Here is a 25,805-nt window from a genome sequence, read left to right as displayed (position 1 = left end):
TTTTTCCTCCACTCTTCAGCAATGGGAAAGGGAAATAACTGCCATTTCTACAATACCAGAACAATGAAAAACAACTTTCAGCTCTGCAATTAGACATAGTAAAGTATAATTGCAAAACCTTCCACATAAATAAAGGTTAAGTCTGTATGAAGCAATTTTGTGGTTGCCTTTTTTGTGCTGCTCAATTACAGAGAGAAGAGTAAAAATGTACAGTGTTGGAGGTTCCTGTTACCTTGATTTTGTAAGGAACTGAGGCTTATGCAGTTGTGCTGTCCTCTCCAATCACTTTTGAACCTGCTGGATAATTTTGACCACGTTTGGCAAGGGCATGGAAGAAGGAAGCTTAGCTGGAAAAAATACGCATTCTTTCAAGTTTTGTGAACATCAGCAGCTGAATAGCAGACAGACTGACATACATCGCTGAATGAAAAACTGCAGCCTGATCTCAAAAGTTATCCTTTCTCTTTGGCTAAGAACCTAGTTATCAGCCTGTATGTACTGGCTGTGCAGCTGTCCAGGTGCAACAGAGTAAATGACCACCCACAGTGGATCTGAACACTGGAGTTTATTTCAGAACCAAAGAGATTAGAGCTTTTACTCTACTTGATTATCCGTCACAATCACTCACTCACGTCACATTCCTAGGTCTCAACTTGCCTCATCTGCAGGAAGGTCCCTGCTGGTCTGGGATGGTCAGGCAGAAAATCATGCTGGTTCCTGCTGTGCCACCTCCTGCAGCCTCCAGTCTCGGACACCACCGGCCAAGGTCCCTGGGCATCCCACAGCATTCATCTCCACACAGCTCTCTGATCTCCAGAATCTTCCCCACTTCCAGGATCTTTCCTCCAACCAGGATAGCACCTTCCTCTTTCTGGGCCCCTTTACACTTTCTGAAACGAATTCTATTCAGGAACCCTTCTTTTTGGAGCCAGCTCTTCTTTCCAGGGCCCCAAGCCCCTGGTTTTCTAAATACATATAGTCTATATGCAGAAGCACAATGCATGAGCTGCCTCCTAACTGGTGGTCTTGTCTCTTTATTAATTGGAGGGTTCAGGACATGTCACTTTTATTTTGTCCAGGTATTACCAAAATTTACAGCCAGCCCGTATCAATTGCAGCTAGCAGGTAGCAGGCTTGCGCTTCAGAGTTTCAAAGATCGGTTTCATATATTCATCACCACCTCAACATGCAGCCATTACCTGCCACCTTTTAGCATTCACAGTTTAAGTTATTTTTTCATCTGTGACACCAGTGAGCACATATGTAGCTGAACCAGTCACAGCACTGGGCTTTGACACTCTTGCCTCGCTGTTAATGGAAGGTAGGGGAGGGAATGAGGGAAGGTTAAGGATGTGAAGATACTGCAGCAGAGTAACTTCGTATCAGTACACACCAGTTCACAGGGAACCAGCTGAGATTAGTTTTACTGTTCAGGAGCCAATGTTGGAGCTACATCTCTGTTCTGCCTGTCACATATTTAGGTGAGAAAAAGTAATTTTGGTGCAGCGTTATGGAGAAAAAGTAGCTGGCACTAGGTGAGTGAGTTATAAAATGTAGCAATAGGAAATAATACAAAAATTTAAACTTTTTGAATAGATTAAAGATGGCAAGTTCCATCATGCTACTCTTCAGGAGGAGCCTGGTTTAGCAGTCTAATCAGAAGTAACTAGCTTATGCAGTGGACTTCAAAGGCAATCTGGAATCAAGAAAAAACATTTTAATTTGTTCAATTGCTTTATCCTTTTTCTAGTTCTAAAAAGACATCATAACAGACTTTTTAATCATAGCATGTCATATTAATAAAAATTAAATATTTGTTCATGGTCTTTGTAAGAGAATGGATTTTTGATGCATTGCAACACATCGTAAAATTTTACTTCTGCTTTACTTTAAGTTGCTGAGAATGACTTATTTTAGGGAGAACAGTAGTTTTTCAGCATTATTTGCTGCGGAACTCTGGGTGCAAAACAGCTTACAGCTTTGAGAACTCAAAAAAGGGGGAATGTCTCTAAAGTGTAAAATTCAAGGATGCTTTCTCTGTTTTCTGTCAGCTTGTATATCCTATCAGCAATGAGGACAGCATTAGCAATAAAAAGTAGTACTGTATCCCTAAGTGGGAGGAAGATCTAAGTAATGGTGGTGGGACATGTGAGAGGATGAAAAACATCAGCAGAATAACTCATCTGGAACATTTCAAAGATTGATTATTTTCTTCACATGCCAGAGACCCAGTTCCCCAAGAATTTTTGTGCAGCTGATAAAAAAGAAACTTCAGGTGGCAGATCCTCAAAAGAAAAGAACTTTGATAGTGTTTTCTGAAGTTTGGTGTTGGTTTTATTTACCATTAGTTTATGGAAGCAAAAGCAGCATGTGTTTATTTGGGCACACAGTTTAACTGTTTCTGCTGGCAGTACTAATTCAGTCACCTCACAGAAAAGCTCCAAGGATCCTTAATGTGGGCTGTCTTGTATGTCACTGTGGGGGTCATCAGTAGCAGAAAATTGAATTTTGGACCTCTGGGTTTAATGTATGAACTAAACGAAGCAGAATGAAGGTAACAGTAAGCTAATCAGTCACTATTCATGACACTGCCAGGAGAAGAAGGAAAAGATACACTGAGTGGATGTGTGTTACATAAAAACCAGATATTTTTTCTGATATGTGGAGCATAACCTAAAGTTGAAGGTGGAAGACACTTTTTTTATCCCCCTTTACTGCTCCAGAATGTCGTCTGTCGCAAACAGATAACATTATTTCAAAGTCCAGGGCTTCACAGAAAGAAACAGACAATTTTACCCTCCTTCCTAAACACCGTTTCTGTACTGCTGCTGCAGAGACCATCCTTCTTTCTTCATCCCACACCCTGAAACAGGCAGCTTCTGACCCATTAGGACAAAACCTTCCAGTGTCCTAATATGCACATTATAATTCTGTCAGCCTAAATAATTCTTTGAGGGTGGTGGAACAGTGATATCTTCCTTTACAGAAATGCTATAGTCCTCTTCAAAAGGTTAGGATAGACAACAACTTGAGCTAGAAGGCCTTTGGATTTAAGAGGTTTAGAATAGTTTTTGTAAAATATTTTACACATTTTCTGAGAATTATGTATAAATCTCTGAGAATGCCTGTATCATCTGTTGTTAAATATAGACAATGGCCGCAAGTAAATCAGATCATTACAGTTTTTGGTTTTTGCCTAGTAGTAGTTCATCTTACTCTATATAATATTTGTAGCCACTAACTGTTCCTTTATGGTCTAATAACACTGAGTTCAGTTTGAGAGCAAATGTAAAGGCAAAGTATCAGGTTAGGGCACACTATAAAAACGTTATAATAATACCAAAATCAAGTTTCAGGAAGAGACTAAATATTTACATTGTCAATGGGAGTCTGTAGATTGTGGATGCTTTCATGGTCAGCCTAAAAGACTCTCTTAACTTTAGATCCCTGAATTTGACCCCCATGACCCGCTAAGGTTCCCTCACCCAACAATCATATCAGAGATAGCGGATACTGGTCATGTCTGATGGTTGTCTCTCTTCCTTTACAAGATCATCCTGTCCTTTGTGAACTGTATATGGAAGATTATTTTTTCCCAAGCATATCTTGCATTTCTTCCTCATGGCATACCTTCATCCACTTGACATTGGCACTTTTCCCTAACCACCTCAGGCACTGTGGATAACACTGTACTTGCAACACTTCTTGCCATCTTTGTGATAACATGAAGGTAGAGGGGCTCATTTAGTGTAACATTCTGTCATAGAGAAGATCATACAGATCCACATTTGGAATTATTTTTTATGGTTAAAAAAGATGTAAATCTGTATCATGACATTTTACAAAAATTGTATCTCAAATTCAGATGTATGGAGAGAAATTAGAATAAGCCTCACTGAAGTGTTAAATTTATCAGCTCTATTTATTCTGAAGAGTATTTTTTCTGGTATGTGGGTCATAGCACCTATTATTAATACTGAATGTGGTAAAACACAACTCCAATTTTATCACTGTTACATATTTTCTAGTTTGTTTGCTTTTGCTCCAGCAGTTATATCCTGGTTACATCGAAAGGGAATACTACCTCTAACTGAAAGCAGGAATGGGGTATAGTTTTTATTCAACAGTGCACTCGTGTGGCAAGACTTAGAAAGTACATAGATAGTACATTACGGGATTGGTTACATGCAATACATTTTTTCATTACAGAAGACAAAATAACACATAAAAGTTGTTGTAGATAGATACAATAATCTGTTCTCCAGTATAATTCATTTCAGGTACTTTTTTTTTTTATTCTTTTATCCTACTTTGACTGCATACTTAGAAAAAATATCCTCTTTCAAATATTTTGGTGATACAAGTCACAGCTCCCAATAAAGGATATTATCTTGTTTTGTTGTATGTGGCCCCATTCTTCACTATAAATTTAATTTCAGAGTGTAATCTTGATATCTGTATTTCTAATTCACCATAGACTAAAAGATCTGTTTTCTAAGGCAGACCTGAATATAGCTGAGATGTTATCACACCAAAATCTACGGACATCCCATTTTGTGGCTTCTCGGGTACTAGTGTATGAATTGTATGCAGAACTCTGACTACAAGTTCTCACAGCCTCAAGGCAAGGCCAGGGAATAGCAAGAAGTAACAACTTTTATTAAGCTACCTGGTATTGTTGAAGAAAGTGTAAGTGAGCTTCCAGGCAAACAAGCCCTTCTTAAAAAAAAAAAAAAAAAAGTGGAGTTGAAAGCTAAACATACATTGAAAACAACTGCTCTTATTTACTTAGATATGCAGCATATGATATAACCACCCATGTTATATCTCAGTCCTGACTCACACGGGAGACCTACAAAACACTTTCAAAGGACGAGCATTGAACTAAAATTCTAACTTTTTGGAATACAAAAAAAGTGGGAAACAGATACTGGCTTTGTAGTTCGTTACAGCCTCTCTCCCCATCACAAAGCTGTGTATTGCAGAGACTACAAATCCTTTTTCTTTGATTAAGACAGCCACCTCCAAGAAATCATAACAGGCACCTGTACACCCAGCGCTTTTAGGCAGCTGGAGAGATGGTAACTGGTTAGCTGACACAAGTCAAATCAACTTTACTGTTGCCATTTATAGTCTTTGTGAAGCTGTATTTCAGGGAGAAAGAAGCCCTTTGGAGCACACCTCCCACATTTTGGGCAATCACAAGCAGGTGTAGATCGGTACAATGTAAGTGTCAGGGAGCAGAAGGTTGAGCAGACAGTTAGCCAGAAGCAAAGAGGCACAGCAAGGCACGCAGGGCAGGGTGCTCACTAACAAGAGCTGCAGTACCACAGTATCCAAGCAAGAAGAACAGGACTTAAAATTCCCTCTCTCCTCCAACGGTGCATGTTTGGTCCAGCTGAAATAGTTGGACTGCCTATAGTCTTGCTAAGTTTTCTTAGTCTTGCTAAGTCTTCTGCTAGCCATTTCCCATGGCTAACAGATTTCTTGCAAAGTGTCAGGCTGCTGGCAGGTCCCAGAGCGGGGAGATTGCAAGCAACACGCATCTCAGTGGGGCTGGAATACAGGAGAAGGATATTCACAGTCCTGAAGAAAGAAAAGCCTTATTTTGAAGATTACTGGAGAGCTGATCCTCATTAATCCAGGGCAGGCCTGATCTCAAGACTTGTGAAGACCCATGGCCTTACATGTTGTTAGGCCAAGGATTGAAGGGAGGAGAGGAGCCACTGCTTGAGTGTCTTGTGGGAAGAGGTCTAAGAGTCCTGCTTGGATGCATTTTCCCATCTGATTGACCCAGCAGTACCAGAAAGCAAGTGTTGCTGGCCAAACATCCAAAAGCCACAAAGCTGCTAAAAGAGCTGCCAGCCTGATCTACTTTTATTTAATTTATAATAGAAATTCCCACTGTAACTTGGCTGACTGCTTTCTATCATCTTCGATAATGCTTTTTCTACAGTTGATTTAGTCTCCACATATGTTGCAGGAAGCACTCCACCACTTCTGTCCCCCTGATGATGACCCTCCACCTTCAGCTTGGAGTGGGAATTAAGACAAGCTGAACACTCTTCCTGAGATAAGTTATCAAAGAAAACACAAGACAGCATTCCCTCTGTTTTGCACCAGGACATAATGGTCCATTACAGTCCCAGTAAGAAAGACATTCAGACTCTGCAAAGTATAATTTCAAATGTGATTTATTAGAGTTAACACCATAAAGAAATGGAGAACTGTTATCTTACAGCATTTCAGACGCTGCAAACCATGAGTAGCGCAACATCAAATGGGCCTCTGATCAGGGCACACTGTGAAGACCCTGCCTGTGGAAGGACCACCGCCTTGTGGTCATTCAAGCTATTAGAGGATTTTCTTACAAGAAAACAACTCTAGTCATTATTTCTACTGTCAAACAGAAAGGATATTCACATGATAAATTCTTGCTGCCCTTTTCGATAGAGGCAAGGTCATGGAGGTGGTGTAATCGCCAGTACAACGTGGGAGCTGCCTGCCAGCTCCCCTAACAGTGAGCTGGCTGAGTTTATCCTGTGGCCATGGGATATGCATGGCACAACACAGGCCTGAAGGTCACACTGTACATGGCTACGCTTGGGTTAACTGTTGCATGGATCACTAAGCCCTCAGTGCACAATGGTCCTCCAGGTACGATCACCCCCCTCCAATGTGGAGGCACAGTGCAGCTTCTGCTCCAGCACCACACCCTGCCTGCCGAGGTGTCTGACTTCATTTCTTTGGAGTCTGCAATTCAAGAGGAGGTTTTGTAGGATAAAACCAGGTAGCTGTAATATCAGTAAGTTATCAGGAGAGATAGCAGGACCTTGGGGATCAACCTTAGTGCATAGGCTGTACCACGGCTTTGTAGACTGGGGTTGGAAAACAGGGCTAGAGGGGGCTTTTGCTAACCTTGTGGGTCCCAAACTTCTGTCCTGTAGGCACAGCCTGCAGGGGAAACATAGCACCATGAGCAAGGTACCACGCCTGTGGCCTCTGCTGAGGCCCCTTCCACAAAAACAGCTTGAGAGAAGCATTTATGAAAGATGGCTGTGACCAAATGGGGATGAAGGGAACAGAAATTTCCTGGTGTCCTTAGAATGAGAAAGTGCAACAATGACAGAGGAGTGGTTCTACATTTCTTTATGTTGCAAAGTCTTATCTATTCCCATCAAGATGCTGTCATGAGCAAGGTCTCTGGACTGATCTCTGCAGAAAGTTACCCTGCAGAACGGACAAGAATGCCCCTATAGAAGTAGAGGCTTGATCAAAGAAAACATGGTATTTTTGTTCCCCCTTACATTCATTGCCTCTCTCTTAGCAAGGTACCCTAAGCTTTTCAGACAGTTACATTGGTTGGAAAGGCTAAGTTCAAAAGCGTGCACACAAATAATGGTTTCCCAGGTGCTTAATACTACTACTGTGGAGTCCCCTGGAGCCCGGGCAACGTCCCTCAGTATGTCGTCGTAGGGGTGAGCAAGAGTGAAGGGTGCTTAAGGGCAAATCTGAAAGGGCTGCAAGCGCACCCCCAGTATGGTTCAACATGGTTTCTAGCTGCTTCCACTCACAGAACACCAACTCCTCAGGTAAGTACTTCAATAGGCAGAACTGAGTGCTTTTGCAAACTTCCTCACCTTAACTGCTAAATGTCTTTAACGGAACACCTTCAACATTCGGGAAAACCGTTATTTGCGTGTCCTTCGAGGAAATCTCTTATCGATAGCACAAGAGCAAAGGTCTGTTTATGCTTTGGTGAGGTTGGCGGAAGTTATTATGCACCTGTATCGACAACCATGCCGAGTGAAAACAGCGTGTAAGACCGCTGGCATTCACCCACCCTGACGAGAGAACGGCCTCGCCCAGCTCGCTACGGGCCGCGCCTTTCCCCAGCAGGGCGCCAGCCGCCGCCGCCGCCCGCCGCCTTCCCCCCGCCCCCCATTCCCTCACGAAACGCCCACGGCTGCGCGTGCGCACCAGCGGCCGCCGCCGCAGGCGGCGCAGGCGCCCTCGGCCTCCCGCGCCCCGCTCCGAGCCAGGCGCCCTCTGATGACGCCACCTCACCTGGCGTCCGAAACAACCAGCGCGCCACGGCCGCCGCCGCCACTCGGGCGCATGCGCGCTAGGTGAGGCGCCGCGTCTCTTTCCCTCGCCCCTCTCCCTCCTCCTCCACCTCCCGCACGCGCCGACTGTTAACCGGCACCGCTGCCCGCCGCGGCCGCTTCCAGCCGCCGCCACTGGGCCAGCCCCGCCGCGCTGTGAGGCGAGGAGGGGAAGCGCTCGCCGCGCAGACACGGGCCGGCCGGTGGCGGCCGGCGCAGGGGACGGCACCCGCCGCCCACCCGGCCCCTCCTCCTCCCTTCGGGAGGGGGCCGCGGGCGAGCGGAGGAGGGAGGCCCCCTCACGGCGGGCGGGGAGGGGGGCGAGGGGGCGAGGCCGGCGGGGGGCGGGATGCGGGCGGAGGGATGCGCCCCTGCCCGCCGCCGGGGGCGGCCCCTGAGGGCGAGGGCGCGGTCTTCGGGAGGGCGGGGCCGTACGCAGGCCCGGGCGCGCCAGCCGGAGGCCGGGGGAGGCCGGCGCCGGGGAGAGGCGGGCCAAGCCGGCGGCCGGCCGCTGCCTCCTCCCCGGCAGCCGCGGCCAACCCCACCCCCCCCGCCGCTGGGGGCAGGGCTGAGGCCGTCGCGGGGGAGCGTGGCGAGGGACTGAATCGTCTCTCTGTGCATAGGTGAGCCCGATGTCGATTCGCCGGCTGGGCGAGGGGGAGCGCGGCGGTCCCTAGCTGATGCTGAAGAGCCGGCCCGGGGCTGGCAGCCCCCCTGGAGCCGGCGAGGCCCTGTGCGTGCGCGGGGTGGGAGACATGGACTCGGCAGAGCCCGCGGGCGGAGACCTCTCGGCGGATCGGCCCGCGGCTAGCCGCCTTTGGTGCGGGGAGGAGGAGCCGGACGAGGAGGGAGATGATGCGGGAGGGAAGAGCGGCGGCTGCTCCTGGGAGCAGAGCCTGAATCCCGAGCTGCAGCAGGGATACCGCATCTTGCGCGAGTTTCTCATGGAGAAGTACCGACCTCTGACAGCACCGTTTTTGAAGCCCCTCGCGGATCAGGCATCCATCAGGGAAGAAGGAGCTGGCTCCCTCTCAGATCATAACAGCAGTCACTCCTTTCAGCAGTTGCCAGCTGGAATGTGGCTGTTGAAGATGGAAGAGAAATTTTCCAGTGGGCAGTACACAGGAATAGCAGATTTCGTGGGTGACTTCCGGCTAATGCTGGAGACATGTTACCGGCTGCATGGTGTAGATCACTGGCTCTCCAAACAGGCCCAGAAGCTGGAGATGATGCTGGAACAGAAGCTGGCGCTGCTGTCCCGGTAGGTGTAGAAAACTCTATAGGGGCCCTGCCAGATGCTGTTTACATGAAGTAGAACAGGAGGGTGTGTTCCTTTATGTAAAAATACCATTTGAATGGTTTTTTAACCTACAATAAAACACATTTGCATGGTTTCCATTCAAATCCTCGAACTCAATACTTCCACGAAGGGGAACGTTTCCTACTGGGAACTATTCAAATCTTAATTCAAAATGCTTTGGAGATTCCAAACCCGAAAATACCAAAATGCAAAATAGGGCACAGCATTTCCTGGCTAAGACTTTCCTTCTGAAAGAACCCTTTTGAACATGGAGGCACACTTGTTTAGACAAGATGTCAAATGCTTCTTTCTTTATTTTATGCAGTCAAAAGCAAGTGAAACTACCCAAACTCTGTGTGAACAACTGGCTCTTTAAAATTGTGATTTTTTACAGTCTGTGAAATTTTTACTGTCTCAAAATAAGTAGGAATAAAATCTTCAGCCAAAGTACCTACTTTGAAATGGGTAATTTAATGTCAGAATATTTTTTGATAAACATAAAAATAAAGATAATGCTTGGCATATCATAATCTTGAATCGCAAAATGGAAATTGTGATATGTTTAAATATAAGTCCCTGGCAGGAACCTGTTTATCAGCCAAAGCAGCTGAAGCACAGAAAGCTGCCAAGCTATATAGTAGAAAGCCCAGTTTAAATCACAACTGAAATACATGCTTTCTGATGAGTTTGACATAGGCTTAGTTTAGTCATATTTAGAAAACTGTGGTGGCTTCTTTCAATGAAAGGTCCACCAGTCTTCTGAGTGACATAGTATTTTGCGTGTAAAAACCAAGAGGATTTTTTGGCAAAGAGTGAAGGTGAAGAAAGAACAGTATTAGGAAATGCGTAAAGCTGTGCATGTCCATCAACCTTAAACTTCCTAGTGACACAGAGCATTAGCCGCCAGCTGGTAAGAAGAACCTTGCTTGTGTAGTAGGAACACTTGAGCGTGGTGCAGAACTCAACTGAATAAGCCAGAGTGAATGTATTCTGTGTTGGTGTAGCAACACTGTATCTGAAACTGTTTTTGCGTAACACCAGTTTTGGGACAGTTTGGGAGTAGAAGGGAAGGAGCTGAACCTAATGGGGCATGAATGTTGCTGGTTTGCTTGAGTAAAACTTGATTTAAAAAAAAAAAATCAGAAATCCTGGCTTAAAATAGTTACTGCTGGTAAACAAATAGCTAACCAAATGCAGCTTGGAAGATCTGTGCCAAGTTCATTTCTGTATGTTGTGTGACTGTAACATCTCAACTGTATTGAACTGAAGGGCATTTTGTTGAAGGCTCTTTGTTGAATTATATGACTACTTGTTGGATTCGGTAGGACCTGAGAATGCTCAATGCCTTTTTATTAGAAACTGCGTAAGAAAGTGAAGTCAATTTGTGTACTGTGTCATCAAATAGCAATATATGTATTTACTAAAACAATTCAATTGCTGTTGTCATTCTTTCACAAATGCACAGTCTTTGTTCAAATAAATATTAAGAAATATTGAACTGGCTAAAAGTAGTCCTACCTCAGTGTAGAGTGGATTTCTCTTATAGTAACTTTTCAGAGATTTGTAAGATTTGTTTTAATATGTCTGTACACTAGCTTGGTAAAAGTTTCTAAGAACTGTATCTAGAAAGGATTATGGAATCTAGAAGTCTCGAAGTTCTACAATTTTTGATCAGAGAAATTTGTTTTAAGTGTTCAACAGAACTAATTTTATTAGTAAAATGAAATTCAAGAACAACTACTTGGAATAATCATTCTTGCTTCATTACAGAGGAGTGTTTAGCTCAATGATCATCAGGTGACTCAAGGGAAGCGATCAATGTTGGTTGTATGATTCTCAGATATTACAAACCACATAAAATTACCGTAGAATAGAGGTTGCTTTTGAATGGAGGTTGGATTTCCACACACCCCCCTCAAATGTTTGCAGGCGTTGTATGATAAAGAGTGTTATTTCTCATACCAGTTTTGCTGGAGTACTTTGAAACAGTATAAGATGTAATGTAACTTCACAACCAAATTTGTAGTGTTTTGCTTTGCTTTTTTTTTTTTTTTTAAACTAAACTGCTGTTTAACACTCACACACCCCAACACAAACCAACAAGTGCACTTTTTTTTCCCCCCAGTATTTTTAGGTGTCTTCTAAAAATGATAGTTTCTTATCTCAGGTCTTATGGAAGTATTTTCTTTCCAAATATTTATGGATTAATATAGGCAATTCAATCTCAAAATAATACTTGGTTACTTGAGATAAATATCCACCATTTTTAACAGATGTGAAAACATAGCTCATGTTAGCATGTTGGGTTTAAGTTTAGAATTTCGTAAGGGAACTTTAAAAGTGGAAAAAATGGCACATGAAAAATAACTGCTTTTTTCTAAGTAAATATGCTTGATCTATGGTTGGTAGTGTAGGCATTGAAGTGCCGTTGGTAAGGGAAATTGTAATTGTGAATTGGCTTACTTTTTTCTTATAGGCATTTAAGAGAGAAAACATCAATAGCTGTAACATCTAGAGGATGCTACGGGCTAGAAGATGAGAAAGGCACAGCATGCATTTCAACAAGACGTCGTTCCACGCCTCGCAATTTAGTAGGCTTGTCAACAGGCATGTTTGAGTCTGTGATGGTTCAGGTTCTAAGACAAGAGGAACAACTGAGAGCGAAAGAGGAAAAGAGGTAATAGGAAAAACTGGGGGGTTTTTGTTTTAAATAATTATGTCTTCCTAGTTCTTAGGAAGCGAGCTCCTTAAGGCTTTTTTAGGTAAGTAAATGTTGTGGTGCTCTTTGTCTTAAGTCCATGAATGAACCTAGGACTTCAGTACAATGCATCCACAAAGCAAGAAACTAGTTTTTGATTTACCACCTTCTTGAAAAATTGCTGAAGTCATGTAAGCTTTAAAATAAATTAAGGCTGCTGTTATTTTAGGATTGTGAAACTTTTAATAGTAACTGAAGGCATCCACAGCAATTTCCTGTTAGCTCAGACACATTTTATCATGCCTTTCCTTGGACTGTTTTCCATGCAACAATCAGATTAAAAACTACCAGAATGCTTAACTACAGTCTAATTCTGTGATCTTGTCACTGCTTCCCTCACTGATAGCCAGAAGCAAATTATCTCTACCAGTGCCACTCCTGTTATCTCACTGATGTGGCATTTCAGCTTGTCAGTTAGATAACAAATTTAGAATGTGTATGTAATTAACTCTGTGGCATTTTGTGTTTTTTATAAATTTAAGAGGTATATAATTCCAGGCAATGTTCAATGTTGATTGTGATATGTTTCGCTTTGAGGAAAATTAAGCTTATAAGCTTGTATACTTTAACAGTACCTTGAGAGACTGTGTCTGAACATGGAGCATGATGATAAGACAGTATTAGCTTTAGGAAGCAAGCTTTTTTCAAAGCTTTTTTCAAAGTTTACAGTTTTGGAATTTTTTTCCACATATAACCAGTTCACTCTCATTTTGCAGGTTATCTTCATTTTCAACAGATTTGAAGCCATACAGTTTTGGCTGACTTGAGTGTTAGCCAGTACTTTTTCCCTAGAAAAGGGTGAATCTTTCTTCTTCTAATCCACTTCATACTTTGCAAAACAAAGATCACTAGGGTTATTGTTTCTCTGGTAAAATTCTCGATTTGTGTTCAACTCTGTGTTCTAGATCTCTGAACTTGATAACACTGTTACGAAAAAGGACATTTTGATTGGATTTTAATTCATCCGTAGAGTCAGTAGAACATATTACATGATCAAATACAAATTTTGCTTTCATACACCTGTTTTAAGCAAGTTCCTGCAAAACTGTAGTAATTAACAGTTAAATCCACGTATCTGGATATACTCAAAAGTCCCAGATCCTGGGCAAAGGATACTCCACGGTGGTTGATTCTACAGAATGTTCTACAATAACAGAAAAAGATCACAACTAGCTTGCCTCTTCATGCCCTAAACTTTTGAACTATGTCACTTATTAGGAAGCAATAAAAATGTGTCAGTAGATAGCTGGTTGAATATTTCTTTGACTCTATTGATCTCCTCAAATAATCATGCTTCAGGTATCTTCTTAACTTTTCTTATTTCCTAATGGATCCACCATGTTTTCAAAGTAACTTGGACCCCTCTATACCAATTGTTTCCCAACTCACCAAAATGCAAATGTTCCAAAAGTACATTGTAGAGGTATTTTATGAAAAAGGCTTGGAAATTAGAAGGCCTGTAAAATTAGTAATACATTACCAGTGAGGATCATATGGTACGACATATATAAATTTTCAAAGTGTTTTATATATAAACGCACATACTTGCGACACTAAGATGCGACACTAGTTTTATTCAAAAATGTATTGCAACTTCGTAAACTTACTTTGGATTATTATAAAATATAGATTATGTTGAATTTATTGTTATCTGTTAAGAAGAGAAAATTGTTATTCAGCTTCTTTTTTTTTTAGAAATCTGACACACTGAGGTTGGCACAGAATAGTTTCAAAACTGTATGCAAGATCACAGACTTGGGTAATTTAAGTGGAGTGCACAGTGCCATCCTTTTGGTAACCCCATTGCAGTATTCCTTAGAGCTACTGTCTTGGTCCATTGGCAGATGTGCATTTTCGTTACTGAATTTGGCTTTCACTCACTCTTCATTTTTTGTAATAAAAATGAAATTTGCTGAACAGAAATTACTTTTATACCTATTTAAAGCTTATACTAAATTTGCAAGGAAAATTCAAGTAAAAATATGTGATTCTCAACAATTATCCAAATCTTTTTCAGGCTACAAAATGTTCATGCGAAATTCCTATTTATTTTAATGTATCCCAGTAGAATTCATGGTATAAACTGTATTCGTAGAACTAGAGCGCTACTTTAATGGATGCAGATTATTTTATTGATTATTATTATTGATTGTTACACTTAGTCTTTCATCACAGTTGTAAAAGAAGGCATGTCCAAATCTGTTGCTATAATATAAGCTGTCCTGTGTCAGAGTGTAATTATGAATGACTATGATGGTCAGCTCAAATGAGTGGGTAAACTATTTCGGATTTTAATTTCTACCATACTGAACTTTGCCTTCCTCCTGGTCTTGCTCTGCTGCTGTTTTTCCCCCATAAAATTGTGTGTAGTGTGGTAGTATAACTTCCTTGTGTGCTAGCAAATCTGTTGTGTTTGGATAGGCAGCACCTGCCGTTCACCCAACTTGCAGGTGAGTTATCAGGAATATAAAAAAGTGCTCACTTTCTGGCCATCCAGCTGACCCCTCAGCATATATGTACTTTCTAGCTAGTAGTTATCTTAGTTGAGACTGTTTAGCCACCTCACTAGGAATTACATACTTTCAGCCCCAGATAAGTAAGGTTGCAAATGCAACTGCCTTTCTACAAAACTTAGCCTGATACCTAAAGAAATTGCCTGTTGAAGTCCAAGTTAATATCTAATCCTTTGATTTAGATATTTAGATACTCTTGTAAGGCACAGGCATCTTATGATGAGTAGAAAGAACTGCAGTAAATGAAATCTTTAAAATAGTTTTTTCTCCCCCCCCTCCCCCCCCCAGCCAAATCCTTGAAATTTATTTTACAAGCCTTTTTTTCAGCTGCGTCTTTTGGAAGAGTATCTTGAAGTGTGGTTTTTATCTTCTTTTCTGTAGTTAACTTCATGGAAATCCTACTCCAAATCCTTTCGTTATTTTTGTTATATAGGTATCCTTTGTAGAGAGTTCTCTTTTTCTTTCTCGTAGTTTATCCATTTCTTGCACAATCTATTTCATTTTATCTTTATTTAATGTTTTATAACCTCCCCAAGTGATACATTCATCATGGTAGACTCAACATGTAAAAACTAAGATGTCTTTGCGAAGCTGATTTCACTATTTTGCAGCTAACAGTTTCTGTACAGCAGCAAAAGTTCTTCTTCCCTCCAAAGTATGTGTGTATATATATAACATCTGATTTACATTTCTTGTCAGTCTTGTTTATAAGCTTTCCTTTTGTTCAATTGTTCTAATTATCAGAATATGGAATATCTTCTTTGGATTATTAGTTACATTTCCATGAGGTTCTACTCAGCTGCTTGGTTACATGCTAATTAAGTAACATCTCAATATACATACCAACTTACATATTAGTTAACAGTAAAGAATTGTGGAGTTCTTATATAATTGGGAATGCTTGCCTATTTAGAGGCATTTAGATACCAAAACATAGAGGTAGAGTCTTACTGAAATTTTTAAAACCACCAGTGAATGGCAGGTAACTAACTAGTTGATTTCAATGGCAATTAAGTGTCTGTACAACTTTGGTTTGTTGAAAATTATGCTAGGCAGCTCTGTGTCTGAAAATGTGATCCTGGGATAAGTTTCAGACGTGTTCATTAAAACAATTAAAGAATTCAATTCCGGTTGCAAGTTAGTCATTTAAATTAGCAAATTGTGGAATGAGGTATGCTTATACAGTCAATTTTGCCTTTGTGATGATGTTGTGAGCATGGAATGAACTGGGTCCTATGGAAAAAAAAAAAGAGTATGTTGTAATATGATGTAAGACATTACAGATATGGAATTAAGGTCACATGGGCATCTTCAAATTTAATTTGTTCTAACTATTAAATCTTTAATTTAGAATAATGTGTAATATTGCTGTTTTGTATGTAGCTTTCTAGTTTATTTTTTAAAAGAAAGTTTGTAGAAACAAGTTGTTGTAGAATTAAAACAGCTCTCTACCTTGTCATCAGAGTTCCAATGCCTTACCTTTTACCTGTGAAAAATTACTCAACACTTAAGTGGGTTAGATGTGGTAGTTGGGGCGGGAGGGAGGGGAAAGTACAGTCTAGTCTTTGCCTCCTCTCCCCTCCAAGTGAAATCTTACAAGTGAGAAGGAATTAGCTGGTGAGATGTGTCTTCTGTCTTAAGGGAGAAAATGATAAGAAAAGTGGGGAGTTACATCTGGACTCTGTTTTAGGTCGTATCTCTACTTGGGGAGCATGTCTGCTGAGTTTTAAGGTCATGTGCCATGGTTTTATCCACTCGAGCTGCAAAACAACTGCTGCAGACATGGTCTAGGAATATGTTTGTCCTTTGATAGTCTGGAAATGTCAGCTTGACCTTAGAACAGTTTTGTGTTATTATTGTAACCACAATACATGTCTGCAATCACATTCCTGATAAATGTAAATAAAAGTATGAAACAACAGGGTTTTTTTACAGTTGCTGTCAGCATAAAAGCCAAATATGTTTGTCCAGAGAATTTCTCGGTGTAAGGATATTTGTCCTGCTAAACAGCAAACCTCTCTCTCCCCTCCCCTCCCCCCTGCCCCCTGCTCCCTTGCCCCACCTCCTCTCCCCTATTCATCCCCCTCCTCCCTCTCAAAAAAAAAAAATACCCCAGGAAAAATCTGTGCCCTCCAAAAGACGGGCAGCTAGTAGGAGGACCTCAATAATGAAGATATGAAAGTGTGCTATTATTTACATTTTTCTCTTGAATGTCTACTGAGAATTGAATGACTACAGATATTGTGATAAAATAATAGCTTTAAAAAAAAGGTAAACTTTTTGCAAGTGAAACAACGTATGTTTTTCTTTTTAAAAAGATCTTTAAAATAGTATAATGATTGTCATTTTATGAAGTACAAGACAGAAGTGCATCTAGGGTATTGTATTTATTTTGAGAATTCTACCTTAATTTAAATTATTAATTGATAAGTTGGAACTGCTTGCAAAGACAATATTTTTAGATCATCTACAGCCTGTGTTTTTATTAAACGGTACTGAAATTTGATTGTTTCTACAAATGTTCTGTCTCACTACCTATTCATATTTAAGCTTATTTCCATACTATTTTAATAGAGTTCACACCTTTTGAGGCAGCAGGTTATTTGGAAGTATGTTTTACAGTGAGGATGAAGGAGGGAGTGGGATTCAGGAGCGCTTTGAAATTTATTTTTGAGAACACTTTTTACTTACTATCGTTTCTTCCTCTACCCCACTTGTAAGTTACTTATTTTTATTTATTATTTTAGTTATTTTTATTTATTATATTAATGCAATATTAATGCGTGGAAATAGAACAAAAGTCAGAATTAAAAAAATGCTCACTTTACCTACGCAAGTAGTATTGTTGAATTTACTGGTTTATTCACCTAGCATGACAAATGGGATTTTTACTTTAGACCACATTCATTATATGTTTAAATTAGTGTTGCAAAGTGGGATTTTGTTTTTAGATCCCATCCATTATATGGTTAAACTAATGCTGCACTGGGAGAGTGAAGTTGAGAATTTACTGACCTGTTTGCTTTTACATTTTAATTTTGTTTTACGTGAATCTGTCTTTCTGCATTTGATAGGTACATAAATAACAAGGATGCATGTGTGAGGTATTAAAAATTTTCTGTTCAAATTATGATAACAAGTCACTTGAAATTTAATTTAATTATATAAGATAAAGCATTCAGTGGAATCTTACTGTATTATATGTCATTTTGCATACGCAGTGGATGCAAATTTTAAGTTTGTGGTCACAGCATATTTCTCCTGCATTGATACTAAAATGTGAGCTAAGCTAGGTTTGTTGCATTTTTTACATTATTGAGATATCTAGTCAATACTTAATGCTTCAAATGCACATTCTTCATGCTACAAGCCACTATTAGCTTCATGTTGTGAAAAGAAAGATTTTAATATACTATTAGTCTTTGGCTGAATTTGGGAAGCATTGATGTTTGAATGGATACATGGCATTTATTTGCTACTTGTATATGAGGAGATATAATTGGAGATTAGCAATCTGGAAATAAGGACATGCAAATTCCAGTAACAGGTCACAGTGATATATGCAGGTGATTGTTTCTAGCAATGGTCAGTGATAGAAGCTTCAGAGAAAAAGATACAAGAGCTTTGGATGAGCTCTAGAAAAATTTTCCTGTAAGTACAGCTGTATCCTAATCCTGTCTTTTGGAATCTGGTCATGCCTTGAGGCAAAAATGTTAGTTTACCATTGCAACATTAAAGAAAAATCCCTCCTGCTACTGGTAACCCTTGATATTCTTGTGATTCGTGCAGATGTCCTATTTTTCACTTTGGAACTAAACATATCCTGCGTTCTAGTAAGTTAGATGGTAAGCTACAGGGGATTAATTATCTGAAGTGGAAGCATTTCTTCCTCTTAAACTTGTTGCCTTGAAATTTAGTGAAGAATTTACAAATGAAAGTAAATAGAAGTTCCCAGTCTATCATATTAGTTTTGTGTGTTGCTGTCATGTTTCCTCTTGCTAGTGTTTTGTGCAGAGTCCCAGATTTTTCAGAAGTTTTTACAGGCCTCTGATTACTGATAACCTCTTTCTCTGAATACCCACTATTTCTGCTCTATCCTTTTTTTAGATAGGGGGACCAGAACTGAATACAGTTTTTCAGGTGAGGGCAAACCATTTATTAATGTAATGACATTTTATTTCTGGTGTTATTTTCCATCACATTCTTCATGCATCCCAATATTTGTTTCCTTTTTGACCACCATTGCAAACCAACTAGTAACATGCCTATGGGTGGGAGGGAAAATGGCTTTTGTATGTGAATGAAGTACTTAACAGTTAGGCATGTATACTTGTGTACTGAGGGAAGGGAGTTACAAAGTAGGTGACACAAGCCACAGGGCAACCATTTGAAAGCAAGGCTTATCTGGAATTTGTTTTCAGAGATTTTTATATGGACAGATTGTTGGAAATACTTAATCCTGCCAAAAAAGGGTTTGGGGAAGGGAATAAATTTTTTTAAAAAAATCTAAACCACCCAAACTGTTGGTATCTGCCAGGTTTTTTTCTTATCTTTTCCCCTTTTTTTAACTTCCCCCCCCCCCCCTTTTAAACTATCATCAAAAGTGATGATAGAAATAAGACTGTAATTTCCCATTTTGGTGCAGTGATGTGTTGTGTAATCCAAAGCAAGACAAACTGAATTAAAACTTTATGTACTGTGTTCTTTATTACTTCAAGATAGGTATGTTTGTCATGCTGTAGTTCTGATTTTTTTTTTCTCCCCGGTTTCTTTTCGTTCACCTGATACCTGAATTTTCATGAACTTTCTTTTAATAGGCTGAGAGAGCAAGAAAGAAAAGAAGCAGAAGAAGCTAGTCAGAAAGAAATAGAAGAATGGGAAAAGTCACTTTTAGCTCAAGCAGCACCTACAAGGATGGAGACAATGTGGGAGATTCCAGCTATTGGTCATTTTCTTTGTTTAGCACAACAGATTTTAAATTTACCTGAAATAGTATTCTATGAATTGGAACGTTGTCTTCTGATGCCTCAGTGTAATGCTTTTTTATCTAAAATAATGACTTCTTTGTTAAGTCCTCCTCATCGCAGATCTACATTACATCGCAGGCCTACACTTTCTTACAGGACTTGGGAAGCAGCACTCAGACAGAAAGTACAACACTGGTATACTGTTGTAGGGCAGACTGACAATCCTAACAGCTCTGCAGAAAAACTTGGACTGTGTCCCCAGTTTTTCAAAGTCCTTGGAGAAGTTAATCCCTTGGAGGAAAAGCCATTTCATGAGCTACCATTCTACCAAAAAGTGTGGCTGCTAAAAGGTCTCTGTGATTTCGTATATGAAACGCAAAAGGATGTTCAGGATGCAGTACTAGGTCAGCCTATCCATGAATGCAGAGAAGTAATTCTTGGTTATGACTACTTGGAGAATGCGTATGTTCATTTTCCACAGTTCTGTGGTGCAGATGTTCGGATTTACAAACAAAAACCTTTTCAGGCTCCTGAATTCCCATCTCCTCCCATCAAAGTTAAAAAAGTGTCACGTATTAAATTGGAGAAATTAAAACATGAATATGTAAGCAAAAGCAATGGGGAGGTCAGTTCTGCTGGTAGAGAAGAGCTGCTACATCATTCCAAGACAGAAGTAGAGAAAAGTATGGACTCCATTGTTATCTGTCCAGAAAAAAAAACACATTTAGGTAGCTTTAGAGTTACTACAGAGGAAATTAAGATTAACTGTGAAATCAAGACCTCAGGAGTCTGCGACATCAAAAAAACTGGTTACTATAAAGAGAACTTGAGGAATTTGATTAGTTCAGGAGGGATTGTTGGTATGGGTGGTCATCCTAGTTCAGTAGAAATAAGGGCTGTGGAGAATGGACAAGGTTGTGCTGAAATGGCTAGAGTAAAAGCTGAGATCAGTCCATTCAAGGAGAACACACTGAAAGCTTGCCAAATGCATGTCAATGGCACTCATAATGACAACCAAGACATAAATTACCACGAATCTGCTAAAGAAACAATGTTAGAGAACTCACTGCGAAATAATAAGAAACTAAATAAGTTGCGGGCAAAAAAGAAGAAAAAGAAAAAAAAGAAGTTGAAGGATATTCTAAATGAAAATTTACAGAGAAGACTTGATGACTTGCAACGAAAGCGTGATATTCATCTTCATCCGTTCAAATCTTATAAATCTGAGATCCAGAACAAGTTGTTTATAATTAAAAAGAAAGCAAAACACAAGAAGCACAAGTCTGGTAAGTTGACATTTTTACCTGTAGTAAAAATTAGGATACTGATTTTTTTTTTTTAATTTTTTTCCTAGGTGATTAGTCTACATTTTATTTTGTGAAGCAGGACAGCCTTACTGCATTAGACTTTTCTGATAATTTTAATGTGAAAGTTTCCCATTCAATAACACAAGTATATAAAACAGGCTCATCAGCTGATTAAACCATGATTCATTTGCAGAATGTATCTTTAGAGAACACAATTCATTAGAAGAGTTTGTTTGTTACAAAAATATTTAGGAGAATGAATCTGACTGACTGGTTAGCATCAGAGAGTGTAGCTTGAAGTTGTTTTATGCTGTCTTATGTCATAGCAATTGTGGAAATATTTCTCCCCTTTCTGATAATGTTACCTTATCCAAATTGCAAAGAAACACAGAGTAATTACATGAGAACATGAATCTAAAATCATTCCTACTGGAACTGTGCAGTCTTAGGTCACCAAACAGTACTGCTTTGACTGCGGGCCTAATCACATTTCTGCTTAGTCCAACAACTGAGATACAGAATTTATGCAGATGGCATTTTTATTACAGATGTGGGCAGCATCTAGTTAGGTGTTTCAGGTAGGTGATACGTGATCCAGATTTCAGTTAACTCACTGGAAAATTTTAAAACAATACAGTTATGAAGTCCTTAAGTCAGTTCAAATTGTCAGGTAGTTGTAGTATTTTTGATGTCATACGAAGCACCATAAAGCTTGATCTGCTATCCTGTTGAGTCATGGGCTAAGCTATCTGTGCTAGATTTCAGCAGGCTACTTCAAACATTACATTTTTTGAAATGACAGGCTTATTTTCAGAGCAGTGTAGACTGACAGGTAAATACCGGATTTCAGGTGAAAAGCAGAGAGCCAAAACAAAAAATCTGTGTAACAAAACATCTTCTAAAGGGTAAGAGAATTCAGAGATCTGATGCCGGTGCATTTTAGCTAGAAGTTGAGTGGAAATTTAAAGCTAAGAAAACAGGTAATGTTTAGATCCCAAATATTTGTGCAGAATACCCAAAGAACTGTCTTACAATATAAATCACAAACTCCTCCCTCCAAAAATTTCAATGCCCACTTCTAAACATAAATTTTAAGAGTTACAGTTGAAGTTCATATATGTAGTGTTCAGCACAAGTAATGTATTTTACATTCACTTTTGTGACTGTTAGCTCTCCAAATGTATCACTGTTTTCATTCTTCTTAAAACCAAACAACAGCAAAACGAATAATAACCCAAATTGCAAATAAGGGCTCTTTAATTTAGAGAACTATTGGAAAGAAATTGGGGACCGAGTGTTGTGGGGGTTAATGCCACAGACTCTTGCTTAGTTCCAGCATTCAAGTCCCTGTTCAGGCGCCATTTGTAGGGATTTAAACGGCGCGGACTCTGGCAGGCACGGCAACCAAAGACCTTTATTGCTCTTTGTCAGCATCTTTCATAGCAAGCAGAAGTGTACACATGCTACCTGCAGCTTGCAGAAAGGTTACAGCCTCGTGTTCGCATGCATCTATGCTCTAGCAGACTGACCCATTCTTCCTCCTCCTGCCTCTGTTGCAATAATGCCTTCATGGCCTTTGTCTGGTTTTCTCCTTCCAGCTGCAGCACATTCCTTTTCCTCCTTTCAGCTGCAGCATATCTTCTGTTTACGTGCTTTCTCGTGCCAGGTGGTACAATGTTTACTCATTAAAGTCAAACTCAGGAGATTCCCATCCCCACAGAGTGTCCTTTATTTCTTTGTGAAAGCGTTTAAAGTAGGTCACCGTCTTCACTGTAACCCTCATTTTACAACACTTGCTTAAAATTCTACTTTCTATGAATTAAGCAATGCTCATAGAACAGCATGTGCCATTTTTTAATAGATTATTGTTTTGAAAGACAACCACTGTTGGCAACCACAGACTGGCAATATTTGAAAGTAGCTTCTGAAGTTAATTGATAGAGATGATGTTTACTGTGATAACTGCTTTTCTTATATGTGTCATAAAAATTACAAAAGTTCAAAAAAGCTTCCCATTTGCCTCCATCTTGGTACTTGATATACTTAATAGCATGTTAGCAGAATTTTTTTCTAGTTACAAATTATGTTTTGTTTTTAAAGAATAAAAGAGATATTGTGAAGTGCTGGTAGAAGAACTGTAAATACTGGCATGTGAGTTTAAACTTTTTTTTAAAGAAATGCATCATGAACAGCTATCACAGAATGATTGTATTTATAATAAAAATATATTCTATAATATAATCTCAGTGAAAATTCTCATATTTTTAATTCTTAATTTTTATTCTGTAACATTAAAGAATTTTTGGTCTTGAGTAGATCCCAGACTAAATCCTGCACTGTTAGTGGAAACTGTAGTGCTTACTTTAATATGCTTAATCGCAATATCTAAGTACAGACACTTCTTTCGGTTCAAAATTCCTGTCTTTTAATTGACACAGTGGAAATTAAGCTCATTAGTAAAACTGGAATCAAGAGAGAACTTTCCTTCAGTCAGTTTCCTTTTTCTATCTTGCATGTGGTGCATGGATGCTAAAGTGAAAACAGAAATCCGTGGCTTTTCATTATCCCAGTTACCTTACATATATTGACCTGTACAGCTATTATGTGATCTCTATTTCTTGCAATAAGTTTGTTTTGTTTTCTGAAGTGCAAAAAAAAGTTTGGGTTTTGTAATATCTTAATGCCAAGGCTCATCTAATGCTGATACAGGATTATAATGGAGATCATTTATCCAATTATCATCCTTTGTGCTTTATGCTGAGCTTTATTAGAATGTATTTTAGGACCCAAATATGTTTCAGAAGCTTATTATAAAACAAGCTAAGTGTTCCATACCACTAAAAACATGGGCATTAAAACAGTTGTTCTTTCAGTTTTAGTTTGCGGTTTTACATGACTAAATAGTAAATTCAGCAGCAGAATACCACATACCTCTTTTTTTCCAGTTCTGTGTTGTGTCATAAGGAGCTTAACATTATCAGAGATAATTTAATATAGAAAATAATTAGTGCATAGTTTTGTTAAGAATATGTATTTGTAACTGTAGACCAGTACCGGATGCCATTAATCATCTGAACTTAGGTTTTAATTATACATATTTTCATCATCAGAGAACACTGCAGGTATTACTCCTTTTCGTTGTCAGTTTCAGACAGGAATGAGATGCCTCAGTGCAAGTGGAAATCCAGAAAAGAGTAACAAAGTTTTCTGTGAGGCATTCTATTAGTGTTTGCACAGTTTTGCAACTCTGACTGCACACAGAAATGTCATGTGTGTCTATTCAATGAGAAATTATGGAAGTTCCTCCTCTCCACTTTTACTTTTCCCATGTCTCTAACTATTTGATCTGCTGGATCTGATAGTCTAAGTTACGCTCAGATGGTGTGTTCATTTCCATTCAGGTGGAGGGCATAAAACATTCTTTTTCATCTGCAGGTGACAGCATTGTCCTGGGCATGATATGAAGGGTTCTATTTCTTTTGGTACTCTCTTGTCCTTTATCTCTCAATATGTTGAGGCACTTTCCTCCTTACTCTGACTATTTCTTCATTGCAAATTTTGACCTTGCTGGAGAAAGTTTTCCTAAAACATTACAGTATTACGAGAGAGCGCTTTTCTTCCTATGCTTGTTAAGTGTCCATTAGTCCTGTAACTGTTAGGGTGAAACAGATAGGACTGGATTGAATTCATGCTAATGCCTTATTGTTTTGTAATGTTTCATAATGTTTAAGGCAAAGTAGTATTTCTCAAAGTGCTTCTGAAATTTTATTTTCTGTTTAAAGATACCCTTAAGTGTAGAACAGAGAAAGAGATTTGGTAAAACTTGTTCTGAATTCACAAAAACACTTGATTTAAATCTGATCATAGCCATAATCACTCTTTACAATGTTATTCAGAAGTTCAGGAGGTAGAAGAGAGCATCAGGGATGTAAAAGTGAGTACCTTTCCTTATTTTTTAACAAAGTGATTTTTTTTTTCTGCTATTAGTTCTCTGAGGCAGCTAAATGTAACTTTGAGTCACAGTTCATGTTTCTATTGAGATGTTTTGCACATTCCTGACTTGCTGTAGAAGTGGTACCCAAAAGATACTGTTCATGACTATAGACTGGTTGTGCAGTTTTTTTAGCTGAAAACTTCCCATAACTATTGTGAGCAAAACTTCCTGGAGAACACAGCCATGTTGTGAGCATTGCCATAGTTATGAGATTTTCTTACAAGTTATGAAAAGGAAGATATAACCACTTTATTGAATCTGTGTCTTTGAAACAGGGTGATGTTTATTACTGTGGCAGTGTTCTGTGTCGATATTATTGACAGAATAGTACTGAATATAATGGAACGACAGAATCAGAGAGGGTAGTTCTGTAAACAACTTGCATGCTACACATTCATTTTAAATGTTATTTTGTTACTGGAGTTAGATAAATTAGGCTATAAGTCTTTGAATTAGACTGTGACAATGGTGATAGGCTAGTTGGATCTGGACTAAGACAGCTACACTGAAGTAAATCATGGGGTACCACAAAGAGTGCAGTGCAAAGCACAGTACAAAAGCATGAGAATTCTGTGACTGCGTGCTTGAAACAGGGATTGGATGAAATTCAGATAATCCATAGGTTTGAGAAAATAGGAGGGATTAGAAGCTGCTTGAAATAACTGTGATGTGCCTGAAGCAGGTGTTGTAAGTGTAAGTTGAATCTCTCTTATTCCAATTAGTGTAGAAAACACCAATATAGCACACACCTTTAGAAGAACCTTGAGGTAAATTCTATACACTGTACTTGTGCTCTGGAAGATTCATAGCAATCCACCTGCTTAAAGTCTATTTCACAGTATATTTTATTTCTTTAGAGTG

The 25,805-nt window shown here is 39.4% G+C and overlaps 1 protein-coding gene across 3 annotated transcripts in view; it reads left to right on the top strand.

Annotated features, from left to right (window-relative positions):
• The first annotated feature begins 8,063 nt into the window (after positions 1-8,063).
• Positions 8,064-25,805, top strand: part of BRD10 (bromodomain containing 10) — a 57,430-nt gene continuing 39,688 nt past the window's right edge. For 2 of the 3 annotated variants that reach the window (XM_076363209.1, XM_076363208.1), the window contains exons 1-4: positions 8,064-8,129; positions 8,729-9,366; positions 11,882-12,082; positions 19,494-20,929. In XM_076363209.1, the coding sequence (XP_076219324.1) occupies positions 8,786-9,366; positions 11,882-12,082; positions 19,494-20,929 (2,218 nt within the window). In that variant the 5' untranslated portion in view covers positions 8,064-8,129; positions 8,729-8,785. Of the gene's footprint in view, positions 8,130-8,728; positions 9,367-11,881; positions 12,083-18,783; positions 18,817-19,493; positions 20,930-25,805 lie in introns of those variants that run through there. The other variant, XM_076363210.1, reaches the window with a different exon arrangement.

Source organism: Aptenodytes patagonicus, chromosome Z (genome assembly GCF_965638725.1).
Source record: "Aptenodytes patagonicus chromosome Z, bAptPat1.pri.cur, whole genome shotgun sequence".
Classification (NCBI taxonomy): Eukaryota; Metazoa; Chordata; class Aves; order Sphenisciformes; family Spheniscidae; genus Aptenodytes; species Aptenodytes patagonicus.
This window is presented reverse-complemented; position numbering and strand designations above follow the sequence as displayed.